Source organism: Amblyomma americanum, chromosome 4 (genome assembly GCF_052857255.1).
Source record: "Amblyomma americanum isolate KBUSLIRL-KWMA chromosome 4, ASM5285725v1, whole genome shotgun sequence".
NCBI lineage: Eukaryota > Metazoa > Arthropoda > Arachnida > Ixodida > Ixodidae > Amblyomma > Amblyomma americanum.
This window is the reverse complement of record NC_135500.1, coordinates 165,295,922-165,313,156: the sequence shown is the minus strand read 5'-3', so window position 1 is coordinate 165,313,156 and position 17,235 is coordinate 165,295,922. Positions and strand designations below refer to the sequence as shown.

Genomic DNA, 17,235 nt, shown 5'->3' with positions numbered 1-17,235 from the left:
TACTTCCGGTAAGGTTGTGCTTGCAAAGAACGCATGTGCTTTGTTTTGAAACCCTAGATATTAATCCTGTTGCCCAGAGATTCGGCGACGTTCGTGGTCAGGCTTTCTGTACGCTCGCTCTCGTGCTGCGAGCACAAGCAACCTCAGAATCTCGACTGTATATAGTCGAAGGCAAGGAAAAAAAAGAACGCAGAGGCTTGTGCAGGGAACGACAAAACAGCCTAAAAGTTACAACATTATGCTTCATCCAATTCCACTCACTTACTCAGGACAAGCGCAGCCGCTTTCCCCGCTTTTACTTCCTGGGCGACGAGGACCTGCTGGAGGTGCTGGGCAACCGGCCGAGCGCCGTGGAGCCGCACCTGCGCAAGCTGTTCGCTGCCGTCCACCGAGTCGAGTGGGGCGAGGACTGCGTCACGGCTGTGCTGTCTCCCGAGGGCGAGCGCCTGGTCCTCAGTGAGCCCGTGGCCCTCACCCCGGACCCCGAGGTGAGCGCCTCGAGCACGCCTTTGCTCCGAGGGGGTGATGATCAGACACGTGTTTGCGGACGTCAACTTCAGCGTCTAATGCCTGATTTCGCTGAGAACTGGAAATATTCAATGTTCTAGTTATGTTCGAGTTTCTAGTTAAAGGTCATTTAGCCTTATCTGTTGTTAAAATCCTTTCTAAGTCACTCTATAATAGAAAAAAAAACGAAATGTAAATTAAAAAGGTGGGCCGACTTAATTCCAATATTTTGCGTTCTGTTCAGTTTATTTTTCCGCACCTAAATCAGCGTCTAATATCAGATTTCGCTGAGAACTTGAGATATTCAATGTTCTAGTTATGTTCGAGTTTCTAGTTAAATGTCATTTAGCATTATCTGTTGTTAAAATTCTTACTAAGTAGCTATATAATAGAAAAAAAAACTAAATGTAAATTAAAAAGGTGGACCGACTTAATTCAATATTTTGTGTTCTGTTCAGTTTATTTTTGCGCACCTAAATTTCACCTCCAACCAGATACCGCAGAAATATACGTTATTGGGTGAATTGGTGACTGACAGACAGGCCACTTAGTGGAGGGCTTCGGATCCATGTCTATCACCTGTAGCCTACTGACATTCCCCGGAAAGTCAGTAATGAAGCATTTTCACATGTCTCCACACAAGGATGGTATGATGGGTTTAACGTCCCGAAGCCGCAAATGGGCTGTGAGGCATGGCGTAGTGAAAGGCAGTGGATAAATTTAGACTGCCTTGGGTTCCTTAACATGCGTTGACATCGCATAGCACACGAGAGCTTTTTTGGATTTTCACCTCCATGAAAATGCGGCTGCCGCGGCGGGGTTCAAGCCTTCATACATACATGACCCCTGTGGACGGGAATCAGAGCATGAATTCGAGCTAAGCCGCTATCGCGATGGATGTATCGATCGTTTTCTGTATGCACTTTTGTGCTAATAACTCAATCTTCAATAATTCGTAATTGTGGGATCGGAGCTGGACCACCAGCCGCAGGACACTGCCTGCGCATGTATCGAACGCGCAGCAAATGTGTCAGCATACCAGTAGTTCAACATAAAAAAAAAACGCGACGAGTGTGTTTACGACTTGTAGCGTAACGTGCTAAACTCGGCGAAAGCTGTCACCCTGCTGATGGCTGTTCAGCTGCTCGATTGTGTACGATGTACTGTAAAATCTCAGACCTCGAATTTGCGCCAACCTGCCTTCTCTACGGGCGCTCGGTGACGTGTTTGGCCCTGGTTAAGTGGGTGGCGCTTGTCACATGATTATAGTGACGGTCTTACAGTGTGAATCTTCCTGCGAGGGCTCCGTATAATATTGTGAGTTCTAAAACAGGTAATGAGAACTATGTTTTTAACAAGTTTCAGCTGAGTAACCATGGCCTCCTGTGGTTTCGTGTATGGCTGTGTTGAAAATTCGGCTGAAGCGATGTTTCGCTTACACGGAATGACGTAGGTGATGTTGATGGCTTGCTCACTGAACAGTAGGAAAGTGATTCTCGAAGCATCCTGTCATTCCAGCCCCGTACTAAGCCCGAATGACGTTAAGCTCAGGATGTTTTACTGTTTTACGGCACCTCACTCTCCACATTACTCACGCGTCGTAAGCACTTGATAGTAGGTATCATCACCACCTTCCTGACTACGTCCACTGCTGGACAAAGCCCTCTCCCATATCCCTCCAGTTAACCGTTTCCAGTGCCAGCTGCGGGCGCGTTATCCCCGCAAACTTCTTTATCTCATCCTCCCACCTGACTTTCTGCCGCCCCCTGCTATGATTTCCTTCTCTTGGAATCTAATCCGTTATCTTTAAGGACCATCAGTTATTTTTCTTCGCATTGCATGCCCTGCCCATGCCGATTTCTGCTTCTTTATTTGCACTAGAATGTCATTACCCCGCGTTCCCTGGTCCACTCTGCTCTCTCCTTGTCTCTTAACGTTACATCTACCATCATTTTATTTTTCATATCTTGCTGAGTGGTTCTCAGTTTAAGTTCAACCTTTTTCGTTATCCTCCACGTTTCTACCCTATAGTTAAAAACTGGGTAATAGGCATAAAAACGTGTAAGGAACAGCCTCCCAATGGTCAATTATTCATTTACCAGCATTAGTCGAAATCACGGCTGACAATAGGAGATCCCTAAGCCATGTCGGTATACATACATATTTGCTGGGAAACGGAAAGTGGCTCCTCGTGCTCGACTGTCGTTTCCAGGTTTGGCTTGGTGCACTGAGCCAGCAGATCAAGACCACCCTGCAGACGCTGCTCCGGGACTGCCTTGGAAGCGCCGGTCCGGACTCGTCGCTCTACCCGGCTCAGGTTTTTAGCGCTTTTCCATTGCATTACGCACCGGTAGATGACGTTGCTCGCTCGCTCACTAAGTCATGTGCTTGCAGAAGGTTTTGCAAGGACTGAAACATTCAAGCACAGTTATTTCCCGCGGAGCGCCTGTGACCAGAACTGCCTTCCGCAGGGCATTTTCCAGTCGTCTAGTTTTGGTAAAGCCGTTGTACATGATTTATTTGCGAGAATGGGAGTTGTATCTCCTTTTTATTGTTTGCGACCTCATGAACTGCCATTTTTAGTGCCGATTTTTCTTTTCAAAGTCCTTCCTGCATGTACAAAAAATGTTGGCCTGCAGCATTTTAAAATAACAAAATAAAATAAATGCTTGCCAAAGTCGCTACACGTTCTTAGATGGCTTTGACTGGCCAATCAGGATGTGGCGAGGCGCGCAGTTGCTTTGATCAGTCCTCTTTGGTCCTGCTCCTCCTTTTGTCGTCCTCTCCATCTCTTAATTACGCTCTCATTCTCAGTATACCCGTGCGTGCACTGGCAGGCCACGATATTCAGGGAGCAACGCATATATATAGCGTCAATGATCTTGCAAGCATCGCAACGCAATAGTCGGGTGTAACCTATGATACTAAATTCGTACATAACCGTTTGCTCGAGCTTGTTCATCTCTTCTCTTCTGCGGAGCCCGGTAGCGAACTGTAATTGTCGCGACTGGCCTGACTGCCATTCCTGTCGTTTTGTTGTCAACCCTTTTCCCTTATCTTTGTAGCGCCGGCTGGCATATAAGTAGAATGGATAAAACCACTGCTCGCCACGCTTCTCGCTCATTGGTTTAGAACATAAAATATTCAAAAAGTGTCAGCATTTTGGACCCTGATACAAACGCGATGAGATGCACCTAGGAAACTTCAATCGGAGTCGAGCTAAACTATGTAATGAAGCAATTTGTAAGTCACTAAATGCTCGCATATTACTTTGATTGGTCATTCAAGGTGCAGGAATTTGTCCCCATCTGCGCATGCATATTGGCGGCTGGCGGCTAAGGTGTGCAACGAAGGTAGGCGGCATACACTGCGATAAACCTTTCTACTCACGCCGTCGCCGCGGGCATATGGCCCCCCCCTCCAAGGTATGATGGCAGTTCTCAACAGCGCGTTACGTGAGCCACAGCCACAGCCGCTTTATCCTTCTCTTCTCATGTCTTTCGGCTCCTTCTGTCCCCTCTGTCTGTCTTCGGTCGGTTGCTTGCGGAGCGACCGCTGAGGGAAGCAGTCCTTGAATGCATTCTGAAGCACGCACATTCAGTAGGAGGTGAATTTAATTGTAAATTTTTTGCACGCTGCCACTGCGGCACGGACAGGTGGTGTGCCTGGCCGAGTGGATCCGATTCACGGAGGCTTGCGAGTCGGCCATCGCATCCGGGCGGCTGGCACAGCTCTTGGACGAGGTCCGCGCGCAGCTGGCTGCGCTGGCTGCAGCGGGAGCCGAGATGGGCTCGCTCCACGCGCTTCTCATTGACGCCATCCATCGGCTGGCGGTCGTCGAGGAGCTCAGGGCGCACGACGTGCGCTCGGTGCAGGCGTGGCACTGGCAGAAACAGCTCAGGTGCCGTGCAGGTGGTGCAGCTACTGCACAGTCGCCCTCCCTCATTTGGCATGCGATCTTGGCTCGCTTCTGCGCATCTGAGTCCACGGCTTCAAATAATTTTGGAACACGCTCGTGGCGCTAATAAGAGCTTGAAAAAATTGTTATATTTAACGAGAAAACAACACGATGACACTAGGACACAAGAAACGGCGCAATACACAATGCGCTGGTGTTGTGCCCGTCTTCTTGCATCCTGTGTCGCCGAGCTCTGTTCTCGTCATGTTCTTGAATATGAGCTAACGACAAAGCCAGAGACGGTCATACAGTGCTGTTATCCGCGAGCACTTAAGCCAATGCGTGTTGATGTTGATGTAGCGTTTCCATTTAAATTGTATGAAAATATATTTTGCGTCACACACTGTGTATGGCTACAGTATCAGTGGAGTCATCGGGCAGCCATCGCACAAATGATATCAGGTTTGTCGAGTATCTTCATTGTGCATCTGATTACAATGGTAATTACGTTCGTCGAGTGTCTGATCTATCATCTTGATTGTGATAGGTTTGATAGGATGCCTTTATTTCTCGCCTGATTTCTCTGCGAAGACAAAACTTCAACCACATTCACCTACTCCTTGACTTGGCAGCCTTCGTATTGAGTTTAAGCGGTTTTATTATTTTCTTCGTTTAACAGTAATTTTTGAGCCGAATTCAAGGTACTGCATCCTAGCCTTTGGAACAAAGGCATCTCAAGAGCCTTGATTGGACGAAAACCCAAACCCACACTGTTGTTTCTAGCGCAGCTGCAGATAACTTCTGTCCGCTATAACAAACATTTACATGCTGTATTTTGTAACAGTGGAGGGCCCTTACAGGTTCTACCTGCAAAACGGTTGGGCTGTGGTCAAGATGGTGGATGCCTGCTTTGACTACACGTACGAGTACCAGGGCAGCGCTCCCAGACTCGTCTACACGGCCCTTACGCACAAGTGCTTCGTCAGCCTGACACAGGGTGGGTGTTTTTCCGGAGCTTTACGGAGCGTGCGTTAACTACCCCAACCACAGAGTGGCTCAGCTGCTACTTTAATGCTGCCGTGTGCACTCAGCAACTAGATACTAGCAGCTACACAGACGCAACAACAATTCAAACACGGACACGAGCGCAAGTGCTTAGGAATTGAAGATCATACTTTCTTACGAGACCGTAGGGCACTCAGCTAGTGCACGTCTGCGTAGGATACCACATCCCTGCTATCTATCGCTATCCCTATCTATAATAATAATAATTGGATTTTGGGGGAAAGGAAATGGCGCAGTATCTGTCTCATATATTGTTGGACACCTGAATCGCGCCGTAAGGGAAGGGATAAAGGAGGGAGAGAAAGACGAAAGGAAGAGAGAGGTGCCGTAGTGGAGGGCTCCGGAATATTTTCTACCACCTGGGGATATTTAACGTGCACTGATATCGCACAGCACACGGGCGCCTTAGCGTTTCTCCTCCATAAAAACGCAGCCACCGCGGCCCGGGTCCCTATCTATCATTGTCGGATATTATAGACTGCGCACCTACACTCTAAAATAATACCCGAACAAAAACGGGAGCACGCAGTTTTGTAGCAACCCTTCTCCCGATTTCTTAAATGAAGAAATAATAAACATTCGAAATGGCTTGCACTTCAGATTTTCATCCACTTTTGCGTCCGCACTGCAGTGCTCACGTAGACAATAGTCAAAGACGAAGTTCACCTGGAGAACAAAAAGACTACACCCATGTCTTCAAAAGCTTACCTTCCATATATGGCCACCTAAGTAGGGGGATATGTTATCTGTTGTCTCTTGAAGGCAACATCAGCAACAAAAATACAAGAACTTTATGGGCAATCAATGGCATACAATTTCTGCTGCAGTTGCACCCAGCATTTCGCCACTGTGTCTTCCCGTTTCTTTCGCGTTCATTAGCCTAGCCTTTTTTTTTTTTTTGCCACAGCTGGCGGGACAGTTTACTTCCAAGATATCAGCTGACATCTCACTTCAGGGACTAATCTCTGAAGAATGGAATTACGAATAGTTACAAACGATGGTCCCTGGTGCAGCATAACAGAAGAAGTCGCTGAGTAGCTCAACTTTGACAGCGAATCGCACGAAAACGTTCGAAGTTAGGGCCAAAAGAAGGCTGATGCTCAGTCGCAATGAAGCCAGGTTGTTCTATGCCACGTATGGAAAAGAACCATTGCTTTCAGTTAGTACCAGACCGATGTTGTTATGTAGGCTATAGCCACGTTTGCAGCTCACTCCATTTTTCTCCCATTTTTCATTTATTGTTCAACGGCAGCGTTCGCTCAACGCGAAGAAACAACTTTTGCATACTTTTCACTTTGCAGTCAATTCTAGCTACCAAAGCCACGCAGTCGATGGTGATTCGTCCAGAAGTGTAGCATCGGTTTGCATTGTCCAGAGCATGAGCTGTGAACGCGGGCTGTCCCGTTTTGCCATTGGTGCAGGGATGCGGTTGGGTGTTGGAGGAAATCCCTACGGACCGGCAGGCACCGGGAAAACAGAGTCCGTTAAGGCTCTCGGAAACGCTCTCGGACGGCAAGTCCTGGTGTTCAATTGCGACGAGGTGCGCTCACTTCCTTTCGTGTATTGCGATAGCATGTTCGGTGTATGGTTCAACACATAATTCCAGTGTTTAATGCGACGCCGAAGACCGACATTATGCGACGCAGCCCTGGTGCAGAATGTTTATTAAATGAAACATGGGCTTCGTCAGAAACTACAATTAAGAATTCATGCATTCTGAGGCATTTGCTTTAATGTCTTGAGTGCGTCCTGACAAATTAGCAGGTTAAATTAAAATTTCTTTGCTTGAGTCGTGTCATGCGTATCATGATACCGTTGATAATGTTAAAAAAGGTTAATAGTGTTGAAGAATTCGTTTTTTTATAACCGAGGTGTTGGAGGCAAACAAAAATAAGAGGTCTAAAAATAAAAGTAATAGGCTAGCTGAAGAAGCAATGTTAGCCATATTCCTCCAGAAATGAGACTTCGCATTAGTGCTTGGCAGGGTGACTAGCGGTAGGAGTAACTTGGGTCCGTTTAGAATACGAATTCAGTCTAGTGCAGTCGAGGTAACTAGATCGCCTGTAATGAGTTAAGGGTGACTGCATTCCGCCGACAGCTGATGGGGATGATTGGAACTACACCGCCGCGTGCTCACTGGGTAACCTAGGTCTTCCAGCATAACGCATATCGGGAACTGGTGGTCTTTGGAGCCCCTAGACGCAAGTTTGCGCGGTGAATAGCTCCCTTCATGGGGCTAACTCGCAGAGCATGGACGAGCGCTCACTGGGCCGCCTGCTGGTAGGCTTGGCCCGCAGCGGCGCCTGGGGCTGCCTGGACGAGTTCAACAGGCTCGACGAGGGCGTCCTCTCCGCCATGGCCGCACTCATCGGAGACCTGCAGATGGCGCTACATCACGGACGGACCAGCGTTCGCCTGCAGGGAACGCAGGTATATCACGAATGCATGCATACGGAGGTCCGCTGGGTTGTATTCAGGCAGACATTCCAGCCAATTCAGTATTGAAATATTTTCAATGTTTTCGGGCGCAGTTTCGATATTGAGCCAGAAGTAATGATTTACTGCGTGTTACTGCAAGTAATGATGCGGGCAAGGCTGTCGCGTTGTGACGCGGTGAGCTAGGAAGGAGCAGCGCGTGCCCTGGGCAAATTCGGACGCAGCTTCGTAGGTACAAAACTCCGAGATGATGATACGAACTAGGGAGCGCTTGGCCAGCAATGCTTTCAGTGCCTGCGGGAACGGAAAGCTTTCGCACAGTGTCAGTAAGCCCGGTAGCAGTGATAAGCGGCCAGCATGTCCAGCTAAATTTACTAAGATTACAGGATTGCAAATTGCATTCGTCGGTATCGTCGCGATAGCTCACTCACTGGAAGGTGATGATTCAATGATAAAAGAATTTGAAGTGCTCAGCCAGGTCCATCCATTCGATGTCCATTCACCGAACGCCTTTCTTGTGTTATTGAGACTTTGGTCGAGAAATTTCAGGAACACAAAAACGCTGTACGGAGAATGAACATCCAACGCCTGCGACCTTTTTGACCACATAATCATCACTTTTCTGCGGGCCAGCATGCTGGGCGTGAAACTTGATCCGTATAAGAGGCTTCACCTCGAATCGTGGGACATCGAGAGAACAAAATGAAACCTGGACATGTTCCCGGGGCTCTGCCTTTTGTGTGCGTGAATGTCCTCCGTAAGGAGAGGTCTGCTGCCTGTTGCGTGCTGAGCATTTTGTCGCCTCCGAAGAAGGGACCGAGCTGGTCCCAAAACTCTGAGATTTCCCTTTCAACACTTGGTTGGTGCTAGAGTATCCTCTATAATGCGACGGTGTCCTCGAGCGCGATATTGTATGCATGTCGTGGTCTTTCCACTGCTTAGGTGGAGCTTGACCGGAGCGCCGGAGTCTTCATCACATTGAACCCGGCCGGCAAACAGTACGGAGGCCGACAGCGCCTGCCCGACAGCCTGAAACAACTGTTCCGGCCCGTGGCGATGGCCGAACCGGACAGCGCCGACATCGCCCGGGCGCTCCTGCTGGCCGGAGGGTTTGAGGGGTCGCAGTCGCTCGCCGCCCGACTTGTGGCCGCCTTCCAGCTCGCCAGGCACTGTACTACCATTCAGTGCATTTGAATGCGCCACGCTTTCTTACGAAGTTTTTCTAAAATTCCAAACAACACTGCAAGACGACATGGCGGACGTCGTGTCGGCTTTTAATGCACTTCTGCATTTTCTCGCATTGGCCTACAGCAAGACTGTCACGCAGCACAACAGCTATCCATATTTTCCGCTTATTTATGCATTCTCTGGGGTCTTGCGAGTGATGGCAATGAATGGAACAATGAAGGTAATATAGTCATGAATGGTTTGACTAGCATCCATTGGATGTTAGTGGTCTAGAAATGCATTCGAGTACAAGGGTGAATAAACGTGATAGTGAGGCGAAGGAACTCTCAGGAATAAGATACCCAGAGATGTCTTTGTCTGGCAATGAATTTAACCCAGCTAATTTTTCTGTGACTAATAATAACCTCAGACCGGAAGGGAGACGACCGAGTGATGAAGGCAAGAAAACTACTTAGGCAAGACTACTTACGTGCTATGAATTCGAAAACATTTGTGTGTAATTGTTGGCTACTAGTTAACTATATGTGTTTATTAGTTAGTACTAGTTAGTAACTGGTACTGTCTCAAAAGCCTTTCCAGTAAAGGTCTTAGATCAAGGGCCCTAGGGCGAAGGCCTTTAGGAAAGACCTGCCGACATGCACGCACACGTAAAGCGCTGGTTTACCCACGCCAACATGCCCCTACCGGTTTAGCTAATATCACTTGCGGTACGACGACGTCAGTTCCGGTCTCCGGAATAATGGTAACGTCGCACTGAATTTTTGTGACCCCTTTCGTGGTCTACAACGCCGAGTTTCGCTGTTGGTGAGCCATACAAAACTTTCGCCTTAAAAAAAAAAGATTCAATTTAACGGTAAGTAAGAAAGCAACAGAAGGGTAGTGAGATTTTCACACTCGCGAGACAACGCGCTGCGCGCTCAAAGGTTGCCACTGAGTGCTGTCAGCGTCTAAGAACGCAGAAAGTGCCCGGTGGCAGTCGACACAAGCACAGCTTCAGGCCGCTGAACGAGCATGATTTATTGTTATTTGTTTTCTTGGGGGGGCTGTAGGGGGGACAGTGGCTTATCTGGTACGATGGAGGAATAAGCGACGTAAGTGGGCGTGAGCTGACCTGCCCGCTGCGTGCAGGGAGCTGCTGGTGCCCCAGCAGCACTACGACTGGGGTTTGCGGGCGCTAAAGAGCGTGCTGCTGGCCTGCGGACGGATGCGGCTTTCCGTCACTCCTCCGCAAGGTGGGCCTTCACATATAGGTAATGTTTGGTAGCCTCACTGTATACATACATATATTCGCTGCAACTTTCGCTGTCAAACAGCCGTTGAATTCAACCTTACACCACTGTAACTGCGCGCATTGCGCAATGGTTACGCTGTCATGCTGTTTTCTGAAGTACTTGTGATGCAGGGTGTTCAGTACCGATTTGCACAGAATTCAGGTATTACGTACGCAGCGTCATAAATGTTTGATTCGACAGAAAATGTGCATCAAACACTGTAGAGTTCATGGTGCTCAGTTTTTTTTTAAATATCTCGAGGACAACTGAAGAATCCAACATTTCGAACACAGCCTTAGAAATATATGTAGAGGGAATGTGGCAATTTACCGCTTCTACTGCTGATAATAATTCTGATGAATCAGAAGGCGCGGTCTCTGTGGCGCACATTGAAAGCAGAATTAGGCGCTTCGGCAAGCACGTCGCCGCATCTTCGAAGCATGCTACCCAGTCATAATGGTAAGGGCGCATATGCACGTTGTTTCGCACAGACACCAACGGCCGTCAGGCGTGGGAGCAGGGCCTCGTCGTGAGGTCGGTTCGGCTCCAGGTGCTGCCCAAACTGGCTCTGCGTGACTGCAATCACTTCAACCGACTTTTGCGTGATGTCTTCCCCGGTGCACCGCCAGCCGATGACGCCCTGGGAGATGAGGAAATGTCCTCGGCCCTCCGGGAAGCATACACACACCTGGGACTCACGTGGGACGATGCGCAGGTCTTTCCTTCGGCTAGTCCTATTAATAGCAACGTCGATGTTCCTTTGGAAGAAATAGGTTTTGCTCACTGCGCGAAGTTTTATGGCATCCGCTTCAAGGGCTGAAGCGTTAGATATGTATGAATGAAAATATTAGACGTGGGAAGAAAAAAACGCAGGTAGTAGAAAACAAAGTTGAGAATGGGATCTTCGGATAGTGAGGAAAGAGTTGGAGAAAGTAAACTGATTCCAAAGACTTTCGCAATGCAGCGAATGCCTCTGAAATTAGCCAAACGAAGCACGGGAATTCAACTCCGGTACTTCCCTGTTCTCTGCTCGGGCTATTAGTGCAAGCCTCATGTCCCACTATGCCTTAGTTTTGTTTTGAGTGTGCCTTATCGTGTCTGACTTCACTTTGTTGTGATGGCCAGGTCAGGGCATACGCTCTTCAGGGCACCGCCATAGGAGGTAGATTTTAGCCCATTGTCATTCTTTGCTTTTTGGCAGCGTTGACTTGTCTGGGCTGAGGATAAAATATAAATGACCATTTGCAGCACTTCAATAGCCGGTCGGCTAACTGCAGTAGAACCTTTTGACGGATATAAATTAGCATTCTAAAAAACTCCTCTGAGGCGCTAGAGGAGCGTAAGAAATCTATTCCTGATACAGTAGCAAAGAGACAGGCACTGAGTGTTTCATTCTGGCTCTATCTCCTTTCTTCGATTTCACGTGTAGCAAGCCGGTGTGCTACTAAACTCCACATGTCATTGGCATATCACACAGATAAGAGGCACAGGCGATAGCTCGTCGGTAAGCGTTCCTTTGACGCAGCTACTTGCGCTATATTTCTTCCCGTGAATTTTTATAAAACATTTGGCCTGGCCACATTCCCAGCGGTGTTCGTTAAAATGAATATCTGCCGTAAGGATAATATGCAATGTACGCTCTCTTCTGTTACTGTCGGAAGTCGTTTTCTCCTGAAGATTGTCTACCACGTGTAAGAAGGAGAGACTCGGTTCAAACTAAATAAGTGTACTGATGAGGGCGCTGGTAAGACGGACAAGAACTAGCCAATCAAAAACAGTGTGGTGGGAGTCAGCCGGAATTTGTGAAGATGACAGAAGGCGCAACTTATGGGCTCGTAGCGGAGAGGGAAGGCATTGGGCGCAGCAAGCACGACAGCGTGCAGCGTCCTCAGCGGGCTCTCGCCTTCAGTACAAAAGCAAACGCGTCGGCGAATGCCGAAGTCAGTGTTTGTACAAAACTCCAGAATAGCGTATACCTCCCTAGCGCAGATGCCCCGAGGCGCCTTGTGCATCTGCCTGCGCCTGGCCGGTCGGGGCCACCTGCGCATGCGCAGGGGGCTGAATATGCCACCGTAAGTGGTAGTGCTAGCGGTAAGCTAAAGCTTCCTGCTTCTCGTTTCCTCAATGTTTCACTTTCCCGTGGTCTAATCTTGAGTTCTAATGACGGCGTGCTTCGAGTGCTATACTCTGACGATTGTCCTCGGCGTATGCCTGCGCAACTGCAGGTGCTCAAGGTGATGCAGCTGCGTGAGCAGCTCTCGCAGCGGGCCGGCGTGATGCTGGTCGGTCCTCCTGGTTCGGGCAAGACGAGCGTCTGGCGTCTGCTGCAGCGTGCGCTGCACACGGCCGCCGCGGGACGCAGACCTCCGCCGCGGCTCTGGCTTCTCGGCCCCAAGTCCCTGCCCCGCCATCAGGCACGCAGTAGCTCCGCTCAATCTTGTACTACTGATTGGAACTTCGATCCCAGCTGTTCGAATTCGTTGAAGTGTAAATATTTAATGCAGTTATTTCGAGTAGCGTGTAAGTAAGGGCACTGAATGAGAATTGCAGACGTCCAATGCTCAGTGAACAAATAATTTGAAGCAGTTCAGCAAGACCAAGCAAGTGTATAAGAACTCAGTGATGCTGACTTTTTGAAACTAAGTATGTAGGGTTCGCGCAGAAATTTTTTGATTGATTAATTTACTTCTAAATACATTTAAATGCCTTTAAAGGCATTGCTCAGAGTATTATACAGGAGGGGAGCAGCACACTACAGTTAACGTGTTGTACTGCGTACAAAAAAATGGGAAGGAAAAGAATCCGAAGCAGGATGTAAGCGAGAACACACAAGAGCACAACAGTAGTACAAAAACAAATAAAAAGCAATGAGGTCTTGAAACGAAACAGTGCAAATTCAACAGATGAAAACAGTACTGCTGTACTTATAGTGCTACATTAAACTTAGTAGAGTGTACTCAACATTTGCTGAAAAAAAAAGGGTGTAGGTATGAACAAAGCAGGCTATCTGGGAAAATTGTAAAGCGAAATATGTGAACGTTGGCAAAGCTAGATTCAGACAAACGCTGTAAAAGCGGTCCTCGTGTTCCGCACTTGGACTCATCAGTTTTTTTGGTTTGGATTCCCACAGCTGCTGGGCTTCGTGCATCCGGACACGAGGGAGTGGTGTGATGGGGTGCTGACAGCGAGTGCTCGTCAGGCTGCCAAGGAGCCGCAGGGTGAGGGCAACAACCTCTGGCTGGCGACGGGTGGTCTTGCAAGTGCCGGAGAATGTAAAGTTGGTCTAGTTGGAAGCTGTTCATGATGAAAATGGGGGCTCAAACAAAACGGAGACACAAAAAGAAGACAACAGGACGAGCGCCTTATGTGAAGGTCGCCGCGTGTATTTCAGTGCTAGCTGTATTAGCCAAATTCCCCGGTTTCGCATCGTCGGCGTCGTCCTGTCCGCATGACTCATTCCGAAGTAAAACTATGGACAACTGTACAGACATGTTCAGGTCTCCCTAAAAGGGAACAACCAGTTTGCACAAAAAGATGAATGAATTTTATATCTCTTGTAAAGTTCCAAATGACTTTTGGATATTAAAGCCAAAAGTAAAACTAGTTAGAAAACACGAAAACATGTGCTCATCACACATACCTAGTTTCGAAGTATAGTCAGACATTGAATGCGAAATCTTTGTCTCGCTTCATATTAGAGGGAACTGCACAAAGCTGCCAGCTCGGGAGCACGGTCGGGAGTTGGTCTCCGGCCTACGGCGAAGACCAGCTTGAGCAACCTAATTCGAATACTAACCCGGATCCTGGTTCAGAGTACTCTTGTCCTCAGCGGCGAAACAAATCCGCACAACCATTCATGAGCTAGTCCGGTTATTTGTGTTTGTTGAGCGGCAGTTCAGTGACAGTAGCAGTCATCTGTGACATGAATCACGGCGCCATCAGCTAGCGCTGATCACTCGTCGTACCCTGAGTGTAAGCGGCTGCGAATTTTTTACACCCTGTGCCAAGTCGCACTAGGTTTCTGCCTAGTGAGATTCGCCTTAAAGAGCCGCTTGACAGAGATCGGCGTTTTCAATGTCAGGGGAAGAGTTCCCCGTCTCTCGCAGTGACCTGCTCGTTAAATCGACAAAACCTTTTGTGAGAGCTGTGCTCCGACCCTGCATAATTGCTCAGCTTTACCGGTTTTAGCATAGCGAAGACGTATTACCGTAGAAGCATACCGTATTAATGTATGCCTGCTGCCTACGTGCAGTTGCAGCTTTAGCCCAGGCATACCTGCTTGTGTGCGTGCGCAGCAGGCATACGTTAATTCGGTATAAGTCTACGGTAATATGTTCCGGCTGTGCTAAACCTCTCAATTATCCGGCAAGCATGCATCCAAGTTTGCGAACCCAGCAAGCACACTGTGAGATATGAGCGCTCAAAGGTCTTCCAAAAGCAAATATGTAAACAGGCTGTCAAGTTATTCGCTAATTCTGCAGCAATAACTTCTTGCATATCGCGTGTTGTGCGGTGGTAAGTCACGACATGAAAGAGGTGGTCAGATAAAAGTGCGACTAGACAGGGCCTCACAAATAGGGGTACAGCGCTACGAAGTGAAGTTTACAGCGACAACACGAAAGAATCAGTACTCTCGGTCTTTGCACTAATCTTCGAGGAGAATAAGTAACTGCGATAGTTGCACCATAAGCCGATTCTGAGAGCGCAATTTCATATGAAGGCCCTTATTGGCTTGGCTTACCAGGTCACGAGACCATCAGGGCGCATTCTCGAGAACGCCAGCTAGCCGGAGTACCCGGTTGTGACGCAGTCATGTTAAAGCTGTGCAACTGCAGTTCGGAGTTCCTTGCTGAGGTCTGCTGAGTTCCGGAGGGTCTTCTACCACGCGCAGAGGTGTCCTGCTGGATCGTGTGCGACGGAGACGTGGACCCGGAATGGGTGGAATCACTCAACTCCGTCCTGGACGACAATCGGCTGCTCACACTTCCCTCGGGGGAGCGAATCCAGTTCGGACCCAACGTGCATTTCGTCTTCGAGACGGACAGTCTGGCCGCCGCCTCGCCAGCCACTGTGTCCCGCGTGGGCATGGTGTTTCTCAGGTGAACACAGCGTAGTATGATGCATGACGGCAGTGAGAGGGAGAGAGCGAGAGAGACTGAAAGAAAAGAAGGCAGGAAGGTTAACCACGAAATACCCGGTTGGCTACCCTACACGTGGGGAGAGGAATAAAGAAAGCGAAAGAAAAAAACAGAAGGATAGTTCAGTTTGCGTTATGAAACGTGTCCAAGTTGTTCCTTAGTCTGTATTGCAAAGGATGCCTACAGTGATATTACGGTCTGGCGCTCCAGCCTGTGTTTCTAAAATGTGTTATGAGTGTCTTGATGGCTTTCCTAACACCGGACAGCGAAATTAAAGAGAGCACAAACAAACGCACCCAGACAGGCCTGTGTCTGGTTCAGCTTTAACCAGGTGACCGCAGCTTTGTTACTGCACTAACGGTAACACTGGCTAAAGCCCGTAGGATTCGCCAATTTTATTTATTACGACTATAAGAATAGGGTGCCATTCGCAGTCTATTTCCTGGTCATTCTTGGTCCCTGAACAAGGTCCCTAAAATCGGAAAAAGGGTTCGAGTTAGCCTCGAAGCATTGGGCTGAAAATAAATTATTCGTTGGTGTCATTATTTCTTAACTTGTTTTTCAAAACTCAACCAAGCGAACTTCCGTCGAACGTGTTCTCGTTAAAATCCGCACAAGATAAATTTTACGCGCTTATGAATGCACAATATCCTCACGAGATAACCAAAGAGAGTTGCTTAGAAGACGTTGAAGCTTTTTATTCCTTTCGAACGTGAGAAGGGCTTATGTTTGTGATGTGTTGTTCTCTGGTGTATTCGAGCATGCGTTCATGGCCTTCTTCGCACGTGCTCTTTTCCGCGCATATGCTTCTTTGTAGTGTCATCGCTCGTTCTCTCCGTATGTGATAGTTTTTTGTGTGTGTGGTTGGCTCATAGCGTGCAGAAAATGTGTACAAAATGTGCCTGCGCCAACGATAACGTCCCCGTTCTTTGCGTCCGCCTGACTGACCTCAACTGAACGCGTCGTATACCATCGGGAGGTAAATGAAAATAAAAACAAATATTTGTGCCAGTATGCCTAGAGAAGGCGAAGATTGCAAGTAGACACCTCGTACACGCTACGTCATCGCTGCTGCCACGTGGTTGCATAAAAGTGATGTAACGAAAAGAGAGCATAAAGGCTTTTTTAGTGAAAACCTTCCTTGTGTTGTTGCTCGGGTGTTGATGAGATCGAAACATTGAACAGCACGCATGCATTACTGCAGTGTGGTAGTCTAGGCGTAGCATGGATTAGAACGCAAATTTTTTGTACTAGTGCAGTGTTCACTCTTGCTAAGCCATTTGGCTCACACTAAGGTGACTTGTGTTCGTGAGCGAGAGTAACCTATACTCTAGGGTCTAAAACCACCTGTGGAACGAAGCATATGGCCGCTTTTGATAAATTATTCCGGAGTCCTCCACTACGGCACCTATTTCTTCCTTTCTTCTTTCACTCCCTCCTTTATCCCTTCCCTTACGGCGCGGTTCAGGTGTCCAACGATATATAAGACAGATACTGCGTCATTTCCTTTCCCCCAAAACCAATTATTATTATTATTATTAATACCTAGGGGCTCAAGTGGAGCTACTAACAAGTCTTAGTGTAACCTTTTGTTTCCAGTCCACCCGGGGTGCTCTATATTTTTCTTCGGCTCATCGCTTATGTTATGCAAATTACTCAGATAATATCACTGACTTCTGCACTCGTCATCGCTAACATGAATTTTAATGCCAACGAATTGACAACAAGATGC

The 17,235-nt window shown here is 48.1% G+C and overlaps 1 protein-coding gene across 1 annotated transcript in view; it reads left to right on the top strand.

Moving 5' to 3' along the window:
- Positions 1 to 17,235, top strand: part of btv (dynein cytoplasmic heavy chain beethoven) — a 97,217-nt gene that overhangs the window by 33,591 nt on the left and 46,391 nt on the right. The window contains exons 23-34 of the mRNA XM_077663964.1: positions 270 to 488; positions 2,720 to 2,824; positions 4,164 to 4,408; positions 5,266 to 5,402; positions 6,892 to 7,010; positions 7,718 to 7,900; positions 8,849 to 9,072; positions 10,223 to 10,326; positions 10,857 to 11,080; positions 12,591 to 12,779; positions 13,496 to 13,583; positions 15,257 to 15,464. Coding sequence (XP_077520090.1) covers positions 270 to 488; positions 2,720 to 2,824; positions 4,164 to 4,408; positions 5,266 to 5,402; positions 6,892 to 7,010; positions 7,718 to 7,900; positions 8,849 to 9,072; positions 10,223 to 10,326; positions 10,857 to 11,080; positions 12,591 to 12,779; positions 13,496 to 13,583; positions 15,257 to 15,464 — 2,045 coding nt within the window. The remainder of the gene's footprint in view (positions 1 to 269; positions 489 to 2,719; positions 2,825 to 4,163; positions 4,409 to 5,265; positions 5,403 to 6,891; positions 7,011 to 7,717; positions 7,901 to 8,848; positions 9,073 to 10,222; positions 10,327 to 10,856; positions 11,081 to 12,590; positions 12,780 to 13,495; positions 13,584 to 15,256; positions 15,465 to 17,235) is intronic.